At 41.3% G+C, this 14956-nt stretch overlaps 2 protein-coding genes across 5 annotated transcripts in view; one reads left to right on the plus strand and one right to left on the minus strand.

The window, feature by feature from the left end:
- Positions 1–14338, minus strand: part of LOC121878553 (ras-related protein Rab-7L1-like) — a 37993-nt gene extending 23655 nt beyond the window's left edge. The window contains exons 1-2 of one of the 2 annotated variants that reach the window (XM_042384860.1): positions 13455–14338; positions 2905–2973 (exon numbers count right to left, since the gene is read on the minus strand). In XM_042384860.1, coding sequence (XP_042240794.1) covers positions 2905–2973; positions 13455–13956 — 571 coding nt within the window. In that variant the 5' untranslated portion in view covers positions 13957–14338. Of the gene's footprint in view, positions 1–2904; positions 2974–8627; positions 9761–13454 lie in introns of those variants that run through there. The other variant, XM_042384861.1, reaches the window with a different exon arrangement.
- LOC121878552 (ankyrin repeat and BTB/POZ domain-containing protein 1-like) overlaps positions 1–14956 on the plus strand; it is a 28954-nt gene that overhangs the window by 4781 nt on the left and 9217 nt on the right. For all 3 annotated transcript variants that reach the window (XM_042384856.1, XM_042384859.1, XM_042384857.1), the window contains 2 exons: positions 6394–6553; positions 7081–7243. In XM_042384856.1, the coding sequence (XP_042240790.1) occupies positions 6394–6553; positions 7081–7243 (323 nt within the window). The remainder of the gene's footprint in view (positions 1–6393; positions 6554–7080; positions 7244–14956) is intronic.

Here is a 14956-nt window from a genome sequence, read left to right on the forward strand (position 1 = left end):
TTACAGTATTTTGTATGCATGAAGTTACTGTACTGTACTGTATAGAATTGAGCTTCTAAAATATTTTGTTTTAGCCTCATTGGTTCTAATATTGTGGTACATTGATTGTCGATGCTCAGGTGTGGATAACAAGTCTGTATCCCCAGATACAGTAGTGTTGGAAATTATAAAGTACAAGCTCAAGTAATCTTTGAAGAAAACTAATTGCCATTTAATTTTTAGTGAGTGATTGTTATTTTGTTTTTATTGTGTGCATCTTTTGTAAAATCCCTTGATACAGTAGAGTAGTGGGTATGAGTGGATACAGCGCTCATCTTTTGTCTAAAGGGTTTTTGGTTTGTGCCCGAGGTATGGCCTATCCACTCAACTATTAATGGGTAACTTTATGCTGTAACTACACTGCTCCTTTCAGGCCTGTGAGAGTTAGTTTCATTTAATAGATACAGTACATGCCATAAACAATCTACAGTATATTAATCAAATTACATTTCTTTGGTATCTGCACTATACTTAGGCACTGTTCTCTAATGTTTCCAAGTACAGTACAGTACAGTAGTTTGAATGCTATTATGTGTGTTTTGTTACGAGATAGTTGTAAATTCTTTAACCATTCTTCAGGACGAGAGTAATGTTCTCATAACCCTTACTTGTTATGTCTGTCAATTTTTTTCTTCACATACTGCTATCTTGATGATGACAGGTGATGGGGTTTCTCTAATTTGCATTATTTTTTTACCCCTGTGTTTTAAATACAGTACAGTAGTAAGTCTCGCTTATAAGTGTCTTGGTGACTGCAATTGTACTTAATGTCAAATACAAAGTAGACTTGGTGAATTGTGAGGTTAAGTCTCTATATTGACACTGATATGTCTGGTCTTTGATAATGTTTTTTTAATACTGTTCCTGTACTGTACTTTAATAAGAAAAGTTGATTAAATCCCAAGATATTAAATTTTCACCAATATACACTGGTCATAAACAGAGTATATTCAGAATGGAAAAAGGTTCTCGGGAATACCACACAGCACATAGATGAAAATATATCTAGCCACATTGTCAGTTTTGTGGACGATATGAAGATATTTGGGAAGGTCGCAAGTCAGGACGATGTCACAACCATGAACATGATCTACACAAACATTTCAAATAGTCTTATGAGACTGGCAAATGCTCTTTTACATTAAAAAATGTAAGACTGTGTGTAGGATACATCAACCCTAATAACAACTACTCTGTTAATAACACTTTCCTGAATACTGTTGATAAGGAAAAAGATCTAGGAGCAACAGGAAAAGAGTCAACCGAGATTTGCGAATTATATAGCATGCCTTTGAATACAAAGATAGGAAAATACTTCTTCAACTTTAAAAATCTTACATATGTCCCAGTCTGGATTACTGTATACAAGCATGGAACCCTACCTCCAGAAAGACTTAATATCCCTAATAAAGGTGCAACACAGAGTGACTAAGATGATTCCAGAACTATGTCATTTCGTTTATCTAAATAGTTTGAGGACCTTGGGACTAACAACTTTTCAGACAAGACATTATAGGGCAGATCTCATAGAGACATTCATAATGTGGAAAGGGATGGAAATTGTGAATCCAGGCCATATTTTCATGATATCAACGCACCACTAACACTAGACTAGCTTCAAAGATATCATGCAGAGCAAACATAAAGAAATATTTCTTATCACTTAGGGAAGTAGATCTGTGAAACAGTCTACTGGCTCAAGCTGTGGAATTGAGAACAGTATTAGGCTTCAAAATAGCTTTGGTTGGTTGAGTGATTAAGGAAAGGTGGAGGTGGTTTGTGTTCTTGACTGGGGCTGCATGTTCTCACTTGTAAATTTTGAAGGGCTTTGTGGGTATTCTTTATGTTTTTTGGATTTTAGAACAAAATTTCCCTGAGACATTGAGCTCTGTAATGACTAAGATTGCTAAGGGGTTGTACTAAGCCTAGTAAGAGTATAGGAGTATATGTGTGTACATGTATAGGAGTGAGTCTCTGTGCTGGAGTACAGTATATGCAGTCGTACCTGTGTCTACAATATTTATTTATTTCTCAATATATATGTACTGCATTTTTATGTTGTAATGTACACTCTTTAAAAAAAATATCTTTACAATTCTTGTGCGAAACAAATGACACCAAGAACGAAGGTTTTTCATAAAGGCGCCAATCACATTGCAGCGAATTAATTTTATATTTTGAATGAAGTAAGTAAATTAGGCCTACCATAATTGGCAGGAAATGTCTCACAATCACACCTTCCAATCCTTGCGAGACAACAGGATTGTTCAGTTCAAAATTTATTGGCTCCCTCCTGAACAGTACGTTTTTTTACCGAGCTTACTCGATTTAATGTAGATTAGGCCCTCCAAAACATTGTGTGCTTCTGGTAACTCGACCATACTGTGGCTGACCCTAATACACTATATTTCATTTTGTGGATCACCTGAAAAATCTGCACCCTAACTTATTTCACCTAAAGATTAACCACCCTAACACTAACTTAACCTGGGTATTAAATAGGGTTTATTGTGATGGTTATTAAGTGGCTGTATCCAGTTAAGAAAGAATTTAAATATAGTTTTAAGGCAATTTTTTAATTTTAAATTTGATTATGAGGAATATTTATTATACAGTATATATTTTTTTGAGTGGTCTATGTTTTAACACATGTACATTGAACAAGATTTAGGCAATTTTTTTCAAGTGGCTTGTAACCTTGTGATCATTGAAGTGTTCTGTGATGCAATAAAATAATGTTCCCAGTGAAATAACTGTGATGCACATGACAACAGCTGGTGAATTCTCTTTCCATATGGTCTTAAGATGCTACAAAAAGTGTAAACGGTTAATTAATTAGTTTTATACAAGCCAGAGGAAACATACCTTGCTGGGAGTTGTCAAATTCCTGGCTATGAAGATACTTGTTGCCTTGCTCACTGTGCCCTGGAGACTCTGTAAATTAAATAGGCATCAGTCTTTGTATAAAGTAGTTAAGAATGTTATTGTTGGCCAGTGCCATCTGGCAATAGGCCTATATTTTCATATACAATATGCATGTACAGTCACCCAAAAAAATCCTGTCGCGATCCACGATTCAGACTCGTGAACCCGAAGCAGTTGACACCGATACATTATTCTGTCCATAAATGCTTCGGATTCAATATTCTGAATCTCGGGGTTCATGGTTCACGACAGGACTTTTTTGGGTGACTGTACAGTATATACTGTAAGATATTGGCATATGCATGTTTTAGTTTATGCTAGGGATATTAATATATCACTCCTACTACTGTATTTGCTGTGTACTGGAAGATGATATTTTTTATTCTATTCTATTTTATTTAATGGTTGTTGGAGTTGTTGTCCAGATCCTTCTAGTGATGGACATATATTTTCATACACTTAAATAAGATATTGGTGTGTTCACACTCACTATTATCCTATGAATATTTCTGTACCATCTAAGTGTGGGAAGTTGATACAGTACTTTATTTACTGTAACTTGTGATCAAGTGACAAAATCTAATGAACTACAGTATTAAACATATTAATATCATCTTACATAATAAATTATGAATCAGGATTTGAATGTGGTACAGTAACAATCCAAAGTTTCTTTACCCCCTGGCTGGAGGGACAGTGAAGCCAAGGTTGAAGAAAGGCCAGATGAATGGACGTGCACTATGCTTTGTTCTGTTGTTATATATATCACTATTCATAAAATATTTATAGTCCTACCAACACAGCATATGTCAATGTTTTGAATCATATTTCATATTTGTGCCTGAGAGACTGTGTTGAGGTGCTGGTGTGTGAGTCCCACCATCATCGTGCCCCCTCGCCAAACTTCTCAACAGATGCATGTCCGTTCACCAGGCTTTTCTTCAACCTTGGCTTTGCCATCCCTATAGCCAGAGGGTAAAGAAACATTTAATTGTGACCATACAATGAAAAGGTCATTTAATACAATTTCATGTACAGCATGCCCCGAACAAGTCAGTGTCTAGTGAGGTGAGGACTTTTAGGTGTATGGTTCTGGTGGTCTGGCAGGTGAACAAGCATCCCCATCTCTTCGCCCGGGCTCGGCCTTGTTTAACCACAAAAGGGCCGAAGCAGTCAATTCCAGTGTGGGTGAACGGCCGGCCTCCTGGGTTCACTCGATCTTCTGGCAGGTCGGCTTGGCGTTGATGGGTAGGCCTCCAGTTGCTCCTTTGACAAGTCACGCACGTTCATATTGTGCGGTCGAGTAATTTGCGGCACTTAGGTATCCAGTACGTCTCACGTATTGCAGCAAGAGTGTGTTCTCATCCTGAGTGTCCAGCTCCAGTCGAGTGTACCTCTCTCACGATGAGCCCCGTGATCCTGTTGTCCCTTGGTAACAGTATGGAATTCTTCTGGTCTGGGTGGAGAGCGGCATGTTTCAGTAGGCCGCCTACTCTGATCAAACCATCCGTGTGTAGATGAGGTTCCAGCTGACTTACGTCGCTACCTCTCACGGGTTGTCCCTGTTGTAACATTCCTAGTTCTCGAGGGAATCCTTTCCTTTGCATAAATCGTAAGACGGCTAATTTCGCATCTTCCAATTCACTGACCTTGAGTAAATTTTCTCAGTGATGTTTGTTCTTCGCTTCCTAAGCCGCCATTCTATAAACCTTGTAATCCACGCTACGCTCTTCAGAAGTCGATGCCACGAGGAGTACCTGGCCCATAGCTTATCGAGGATACCCTCCCCCTGGTCAGCGCTCGTCGTCAGCACCGTGGTTTCCTTCTTCACTTCTGGGGCTCTGTCTGTGAGGTATGGAATCCTCATTGGACTCTTTGGCCAACTGTCTTCTTCCAACAAGAGGAAAGCAGGTCCCCGAATCCACCTGCCCTCCTCGTTGAGCTCTGCTCCATGTAGTCCATGACTAGCGTCTTCGGCTGGGTTCAGTGCCAACTTCACATGGCGCCATTATTCTGCATTGGAGTCCTCGTGTATCGTTGCCACTCGATTGGCCACGAAACAACGGAAGCGATGATTGGTGTGAAGAACCCAACGACTGCGAGTCTTGTCTGCCTTGGTATGCGGTTGGGCTTACGCGAAAGTATTTGCACCTTCTCGTGTGGTGCTCCTCCAAGCATTATGGTGTGGAGTGATCGTCTTCCAGGTGAGGGGGTCGATTTGGCACTTTTCAGGTTTGTCTTAAGACTATCCTTATTACTTTTCAATTGCCTCCCAGCATTACGTTTACAATTTGTTGAGTGACTTTAAAGTAACTGCTTTGGCAGTCTACTGTCGTCCATGTAGGTAACATGGCCAGTTCAACGTAGTTGTTTATGGATAATGGTAGCCACCATGCTCCTACAGTTGGTGTCAGTGAGAATAATGTATTTGTTTTCTTGTCTTCCCAAAGAACTTGGAAGATGGAATGTAGACTACGTTGGTGAAAGTTTTCAAGTGCCTTGAGGTGCCTCCTGTACGTGACACATGTTTCGCTGCCATATAGGAGGGTGGGGAGGACCACTGCGCGATACATGTGCAACTTTGTAGATAATTTCTTTTCCCAACAGCTGAAAACACGAGTATGGAATCTGCCACAGGCTTGAGATACGCATCTGATCCGATGTTGAATCTCTTCATCGATGTCCACGGTGGTGGATAGGTGAGAGCCGAGATACTGAAAGTGGGTAACATTAGAGAGGGTAGTACCATTAATTAAGCTGGATGGATGGTGAGTGTTGGTGGCGAGTTTTGGTGGCGATGGTGAGTGTTGATGAAAAGTGACCCATGTGGTCACTTCCGACTATGTTGGTATATACAGTAACAGACCGAGTCCATTATTATTCTGGATCTGTATATAACGAACTTTCTGCTTTGATGGACTGGCCTTGCTCCCAGTTAGTCTGTTGTATCAGGGGTTTACTGTATTACAATTACGTAGATATATTTATGACTTAGTGCTTTTCTTAGCTTGTGTGTATGTGTGTATACATCTGTGTCTGTGGTTCTGTAATTCTGTCTTGTCTTTTTGTCTTTGTCTGTGCTGTGCATGACTGTCTGTCTGAGAAGCAATGAGGTGTTGAATTACGTTAGCTCCTGAGTGTATAGTGTATGGCTTCTAGGTTACACAAGTGGGCTTCTGTGCTGTGTGCCTTGAGATGGTTATGATGGCCTACTTGGGGTGAAGATCATAATTATTTTACTGTATGCTAGTGTACCGTACAGTACTTTTTTAGTATGAAATAATTTTTTTAATTTGTTGCCAAGCACAGTACAGTACTTGCATAATATTCTCTATATGTATGGGAGTCACTAAAAGGTTAATGCACTGCAGAATGTACTATACAGGTATACACAACTTTTAAGATGACATGGTTTTCTATTTCTCCCAGATTGTTTGAGAGTGGCGAGCATAACGACATAACCTTTGTGGTTCAGGGGGAGTCCTTTCCTCTCCATCGATGTTTGCTGATCGCACGTTCAGAGTACTTCAGAGACATGTTCTCAACTCGCTGGCACAACAGGTCAAGAGTGAGCATCAATAAAGATTTGGTGAGTATTGGGATGGGACATATAATAATTGAGTTTTACTAGATTGATTATTAAAAAGTTGCAGGTTATGTACAAGGTCTTTTTATATAAAAACTGTAGGCACTTGAAAGGCATTATTTGTTAATTAGTGATTAATGGTACTGCTATGATTAATCGGCAAAGTAAACAATATGAGCAAAGACAGCTGTGTTATTCTTGGTAGTAATCTGGATTATCAATCTTTGAAAAATAACCTTGATTCTGTGATCAGACAAGGATCAAGGAACATTCCTGTTTATTTTATGCACACTTTATCAGGTCCCAGGCTAAATATGTCTTCTACCATGGCAGTTGCTTTTCTTCAAGGGTATAGGAGATTAGTCTTGGGTTCACTTGGATGATGGGGCTGCACATCAAACATGAGTCACAGTTTAAGAGACTTTGATGAATTTTTAGACTTGAGGTAGAATTAACATGGTTGACACCATGTTTTCTTCCTTCATACCCAGGTTATCATTACAGTATTATTTTATTCTTTACACATATAGGTACATCCAGGTGCCTTCAGAGCGGTGATGAAGTACATATATACTGGAAGGTTTGAGTGTCCTCTGGAGTTAGTAGAAAGAAGTATTCGTATTGGGTTGAACTGCAAGCTGCCCAACTTTAAGGCCATGATTGAGGATGCACTAAAGAAGGCCCTAGCTTTACGTGAGTGTTATTTGCTTTTAATTTTTTCTACATTGTAAGCTCCCAGCCACCTCAACAACACTAACCATTGAACACCCAACATCACTGTCAACATCTTCACAACACCAAATATGAAATACACAGCTTCCTTCCTTGAAATTTTTTTTGAAGAACAGTGCATAAGATATAGACAATTCTATCAACCTATGTATGAATGCATGTATGTATGTATGTATGTAATTGGGGTCCTGGATGTTAATCGATTTGCAGATCGTGTTCCTGGGTAATGGTTAGCCAGTGCAGTTGGCAAGTTGTCCGGTCTTCTCGGACTATTCCTTCACACTGGGTCATGCAACTCATTAACTTAGGGTGTGGTTGTTGTGTTGGCGACAGCTTCTGCACCTTAAACAAATTCGTGCCTAGGTCGTCCTTGGGCTGAGTATCCTCGAACACGAGGGGCAACCATTATTGTTGTATGTATGTATGTATGATGGTCAGACACACACATTGACCAACTTCACACTGACCTCCACACACCCTGACCTACCTCATACTTTGACCTACCTCACATTGTCCTCCCCACACCTTGACTTGCCTCACATGGTTACTCACACATCTTAACCTGCCTCACACGGTTACTCACACATCTTTTCCTGCCTCACACTGTTACTCACACACCTTGACCTGCCTCACACAGTTACTCACATATCTTGACCTGCCTCAATGTTCCTCACACACCTTGACCTGCCTCACACGGTTTTCAGCTGCCATATAAAACAAATTAATTGGTGGAAAGCGGCGGTGACCTGTGTTGTGGGGTACGCTGGGTCCACCTTGACCTCATAGTTAATACGAACAAAAGATGAGCTTGTGGTGACATGCTCCTCAAGGCACTACATGAGCTGGGTCAGATGCTGGTTAAATGGGTAGCTTATTCACCACTAAGTCTTCCCACCCACCCATGTAGTCACTGCTCACTGAGTCATGTGTTTGTGAATGTGATAATGTAATATTCAGCGTTAAGCTCTTAGACGTGTGAGTAAAGAAGTGTGGATTATGTGATGCATTATTTACTCTTGTTTAGTGAATGGCTAACAGATTGAAGGTGTGATAGATTAGTGACTTGTTGTCCTCCCACTAGTTCGTGTGTTTTGCTTGTCAGAACCATGTTATTTCTTTTCTGTAGATTGATCTGATAATGGTTGCTGTGATAACTGAAACGTTAACTAATAAAGAAAAATAAGAGTGTCAAGACGTTCATATTTGTCCCAGCCTTAGTGTTACTCTGGGTAATTAGACCACGCTTTCCAGGTGGTTTACATTGTTACATACTGTATATGTGGGCAGAAACATTTTCAAAACTTGGCCTCGACTCTCCATGTTGAGGTGAAACAACCTTACTCACCTTGTTGCTGGCAGACCTTGCCATTGTTTGGGCAGGTGATCACCATGTTGCCGCCGGTCTCCACCACATTTTCCTCGACGTGGATCTTTAGGCTGCTGCCACTGCGCTGTGTGCTTTAATATGATAATGCTCTCTCGCTGTCAGCCAACTGGTGAGCCCGTGGGCGGAGACGTCATGTGCTGATGTCTTTACCACTTATCACTGACTCGTGTATCACTTATTACTGACTCTTGGCGAGTGTCGTAAGATTATTGTCACTTTTTGTTTTATATAAAATAGCTGTCTTATATAATTCTGTCTGACCACACAGACCAAAAACATTGATTAATTGGTCGTCCTTAAATCAGAGTAGACATGGTTGATAGCATGTAATAAACACACATCTCTGGCTCTCACTTGTAGGACGGAGAGGGATGACACCAGGACTAAACGCAGGCACTGTACTCTGGCCTGGAGTTATTCTTGTGGGGACTGAAGTATTTTCTTATTGCGCCACACACACAGCAAACGCCACTTACACCAACTTTTGCATCTTACTGCAATACTGACTTCTTCCTTCTATATATACAGTTGCTGTAAAGTGTATGTGATAAGCTATTGTTATGTGTAGCTCTAGGGGAACTTTTTACTGTAATTCTCTTCTTTAGACACCGACTTTAATGTGATAGACGTTAATTTACATAACTCGATAGTCTCTTAGTGCTGAATGATACACCAGCAAATCACATTTCTTTGTCACTAATAGAATTAAAGTCACTGTACTGTGTTACACTGGTAAGGTTGACACACACACTACTTCACTTGGCTGGGTACTTCACGTCACCAACTCTGTTATATCATGTAATGGTGTGCATGATACTATCACATGACCGATGAGGTGGTCACCTGCATGGCGACGTAACCCCACCAGGTTAATTAAAATCTTGCCAGTATACCTCACTCATGCCAGCTGCTGGTCACTTGAAAATCTCCAGTATCATGAGATAAAATTATGAAAGACTAACATTAACAAGAGTTAACCCAGATAACTTGACATGGGAGTGTAGATGATGTGCGTGGTAGAGGAGAGGAGGGTGTGTTAGGTGTGTGGGCTGCAGGTGGAGACAAGATGGGCCGGTGTAACAGCAGTGGGAGTGTCATGTGGTGCACCAGACCACGCAGGCAACCTCGCAAGTGCTGCTCCTGTCGCTACCCCCTCCCCCCACACACAGTCACTTTCACTGTTTGTCTACACACAAACACCAGAACACTCATTATCAATATTTTGTCAGTAGTTGAAGAAAACCAACCTTAACCTAACCAAATTTAACCACCACTCCACCTTTCCTGTTTTTGTCATTTTCTGCAGTTGCACTTTGTGTGGTAGACACAGCTAATGTAAACACTTGCCCCAAAAAAGTATCTTACACAGTTTTGTGTGAGACAACATGACACAATGGAAGAAGGATTTTGACAACCCTACCTAGATAACAGGAGTCACAGTGTTCATTTGAAATTCATCGGTCTCCTCCATAAAGATAATTTTTGGAGCGAGTACCAGTTTAGCGAGCACAGCATTTCTCGACACCTTACGCTTGTCTCTCAACATGATACTGACACTGTGGCTCCAGATTCTCTTAAGATTTTAGTGTATATATTTTAACTTTCATAATAAAGTAAGAAAATATACAATTTGCCACCCTAAGAAGAAAACAAGATGGCGGACAAAATAGCATCAATTTCTACTTAAATTCTACCGTAACGATTAACTTGTAATTATTTGAGGATCGGGATCAATGACTGTCACCTTGACCTTGCCGCCGTGTTAGGCCTGTATAACCATACACTGCTGTTGGCTGTAAGGGACTGCAGAATTAATAGTTAAACACTGCTGAAAGTTCTCTTACTATTCAAGAGGTAGTGACGATAATATGGTACAGGTATAATATTTCTTCATGGAGAGAGAGAGAGAGAGAGAGAGAGAGAGCAAATTACTGTACAAGACAAAAAAAAATTAATGTTTTCCATGTTAAGTCAGAGATCATCAGCAGTATGTGCAAGTCACCGGAAAATATGACGTTGACTTATTTTTTTAGGAGTGGGGGAGGAGATGAGGGGAGGGGGGGGCAGAGGAGAGTAAGGACGTGCACCTGATGGTTGATGTGCATTACAGCAGTTAGTGAATGCCCGTGAGTGAAGAAATAATATGTTTGTGTGTGTTAGTGAGACCATGACGCAAATACAGTATTTGGACAAAACAACAACAAAAAAACATTAACATTCTGATATTCAGGTTTTTGCTATCGTCTAAAGAAAAAGTTGCCTTAATTTAAGTACGATATTTACCTAAAGTGGTGTTAAAAACGAACTTGAACCAATATTGGATTTGATCGAATAAAAGACTTAACCAATATAGGATTTGAACCAATATAGGACCCGTTCCCTCCTTTATATTCCTAACCATAATCTATCTTCCTGTCTATCTGTAAAATTTGTTATAGCCACAATAATTCTAAAGTTAATGATTGGACACAAAGAACACAAGGAACAGTAAGACAGGTGATGGTAACTGTAGTGAAGTGTGAGGACGAGAAAGATAAGAGGAATGCGGGAGGAAGTGGAGTAATGTGGATACCTCGATGATGGACTTACAAAAGGGGTCACGTGAAGATTAACACCCCGCCTATCTCTCCCTAAGACTAGCAACCCTAATGCTAATCTAAGCCTAACCAAACCTACTGCAAATCTATCCTATCCTAATATAACCTTCCCATAATCTAACCTCCCCCTGTAGCATTAGGGTGTTTAATAAGCAGGTGAATTATAAGCTGTTTTGCTTAATATTTATAAAATACAAAAAATTTACCATTAATATAATACAAAAAAGGTATTGGAAATATAATATACATCGTGAAATACTTTGAGGCTAATTTAAATAAAAATGGGTGAAGAAATAGAAAGCCATAGTTGTGCATTCCAGTAACTCCGTCTTGGTCAGAGGGTGCAGTCGTGGCTCCTCAACGAGACGGGAACGTTATGTCTTGTATGGGGCCCTTGTTCCTCTGTTTTATGTATAATGTTGTTGGTGTGGCTATCCAGTGTACGCTGCTGGTACAAGAGGGTCCGTGAGGCTGATGGTTGAGATAAGAAATATATTCCCATAGATACATAAGGGAAGTATTGGTAAACCAGAGGGATGTATTGCTTGGAGTCGAGTGTTTCATAGGCCACCAGGGACAGTGTGGATGCAGGACGCTTTATACTTAGGAGGCAGCGTGGCCGTCCTTACACTCAATTGTCTTAATTTCTTCTAACGTTAGGAACTCCTATACAGTACAGCTTTCTTTAGGGTGGGAGGCGAGCACTGTATCCACCTGACCGGCGCATTCCTCGTGTGCGCATGCCTTCAGGACTGTCTTGTTACGTTACGTTATTGGATTTTTGGAAGGGGGTTCAACAGCTCGGATTGTGTCGCGCACCCCAGGGGCAACCTGTCTTAATCTTTAACCGTAATATACTGTTAATCTATATACATAAAATGCTCAGAGTATCAACATAAACTAAATTACAATATTTTTTTGTTTAAATAAGATTAAATTATCAGTAAGATAAAAACGAATTCATGAAATAACTATAGAAAACGATATAGAAGACGTAATGGACCTTATAATAAAATGCACAAAGACCATATATTTAAAATTATAATGTATTTCTTTGTGACATTAATAATGATGATAATAATTTAAACCTAATAGAAATACCCAAGCATTTACTGAGAATGTGGATAAGTACTGTAAGAACCGGCCGGCAGCACAGTACAAACATTGTGGTGTGTGTGGACGTTATGTGTGGACGTGTGCTCAAAGGGAGCCCTGAATGTGTCTACGTAAGGACGGAGCGAAGTGGGTTGTGTCAAGGGGGAGGGCGATGGGGTGTGCCAAGGGAAGTAATGGGATGTGTCAGGGGAGTGATGGAGTGTGTCAATGGAGATATTGATGGGGGTGTGTCAAGGGAAGTGATGGGGTGTGTCAAGGTGTGATAGTTAAGGAGGGCGTACAGTGGACTCACAAGGGGGATGTTATTGGCTTAGCGGCGTCAAGTTTCACCCAACACCCCCCCCCAACCTCTGTGAGTATGTGTGAGTGCTTGTATGCGAAGGTAAATTCACTATATGGTCTTGTGTATGTACAACTGTTGTTGTGTATGTATTTGTTTCATTTCCATAGTGTGTGTGTATATATATATATATATATATATATATATATATATATATATATATATATATATATATATATATATATATATATATATATATATATATATATATATATATATAGGCACTGGGTACTTGAATTTTGTATGTGTATGTGTGGCTGAAAACGGTGGAATAAGTAATGACGCTGAGAATAATCTGGTATATATTTACGGATGACGATCAATAGTTATTCATCTCGATGCATTGAAAGTTTTACACATGTGGCGGCATGCGGTACGTAATAGTACCCTTGTAATGTACATCACACTTGTTTGAAACGAAGGTGGCCGCATAATATGAGCTGTAGTAAAAGTATCAGTTGTCGTAAATAGGCAGCAGATCTTCAGTAACACTTCCTCTGCGGTTGAAACATGACCTTCACGTGTGCTCTTTCTTTGGCTCTTTGCTAAGTTGCAAGGATCTCTTGATTATGTTGATTTTCTAACTGGAGGACGTAACTTACATGGACATAAATAAACCTGTGAAATTAAGCCTAGCATATTTGTGTGGTGGATGGGAGGGTGGGAATACAAACCACGAGGGGGGCTTGTGGAGGTTGGAGGTGAAGGGAAGACAGTGAGGGAGACACTTACCCCAAGAGAGGTCCGGGATGCTACAAGAGTCCATCGAGATATCGTGACGGGGACGGCTTAGGTCGTCTGAGCTGCGACGCATCACCTCGTACTCGTTTTGGGAGCCGCGACGCACTCCGGGGCCCGCGTACGGCCAGAACACCAGGCGGATGCGGCCCGATGTTCGCTCCTCATCCTCCTTGACAGAGGTGTCTCCTCTGGAACGGCTGCGAGCGAGCGGAGGTCCCAACACTCCTCGTACCCGCAGGTGGCCGCCTCCGCTGACGCATAGGTTTGTACCACTGGCAGACAGGTTGCTGCCGCTATCGGACAGGTTGCCACCGCTTGCTACCCGCAGGATGGGCGGGAGTGAGAGAGGCGCCTCGGATACCGTTGCTAGCCGCTCCACAAGAGCCCCACTACTCCCCGACCTCCTCAGCCTCATTCTCTCACCAACTCTTATGCCGCCCGATGTCATGTCACTTTCTGATTTATCGGTAACGTTTAAGGTGGTTTTAGTCATGCCAGCCAGTCATACCGCCCGCTGTCATGTTCGTCCTCCAGTGTAGTGGTGGCAACTACATCATTCACACCGCTACACTACAGGGGTCACACACCACAACTATTTAATTTTTTTCTCGGGTATCAACACTCGCACATTATGCTCAGTGTCAGTTTGGTAAGTAAACAGATTCCGACAGCTTGGTGGGTAGAGCTTAACGATGACGCATCTTGCTACTACGAGTCTTAGGTTTTCTGAGGCACACGACAACAACACTATCTCACACAGGTGGTCACTGTACACAAGGAATTTAATAGGCGGCGGCAGGAGTACGCCTGATTTGGAGTGAGTGGCAGATTGTCTATCACGCCTTGTAACAGGAATGATGGGCGTTTTATGTGGTGCAGGAGGAGAGGCAGCAGGGGCACTGTGGAGTGTTGGCGTGGAGGGCCAGCCTCAGAACTGGTGGCTTGGAGCTCCCCCTACCTACCCGTGACTCCCTTCCTCCCTCCCTCTCACCTCAGTATCACTTGTCAAGACCCCCTCCTATGTCTCTCCCCTTTACTATTTTGCTTACACCGTTACCCACACCCCCCCTCACACCCTTATTCACTGAGGGCCACACCTGCGCTGGTGACTTTATCATCGTCTGGCTCTGGTTGTCCCAGTCGTCGCCTTTAGGACGTAATATTTTGCTCCTTGTTCACGCCACCTGCAGCATTATATTACCCGTTACCTACCCTCCTAACCCACCATTATCATTCACCGTATTAAGGGCGATCAGTTTTTTTAAGTAGGTCATTGTCCGCACAACTTTCTTCTGGGCAGTGACCAGAGGTTGTGTTTAAGTGGGGTCATAATAGATTTCTTTCATTGTTTTAATTTGTGAGTGACTGACGAGTGTGGTACAACATAGCATTGTTTATTGACTTTACTGTGAATGACTTGTATGTTGTTTCTCCAGTTTAGTTTATCATCAACAATAACCCCAAGGAATTTTGTATTTTGTTCACGTTTGAGG

This window comes from Homarus americanus, unplaced genomic scaffold (assembly GCF_018991925.1).
Source record: "Homarus americanus isolate GMGI-L3 unplaced genomic scaffold, GMGI_Hamer_2.0 scaffold41027, whole genome shotgun sequence".
Classification (NCBI taxonomy): domain Eukaryota; kingdom Metazoa; phylum Arthropoda; class Malacostraca; order Decapoda; family Nephropidae; genus Homarus; species Homarus americanus.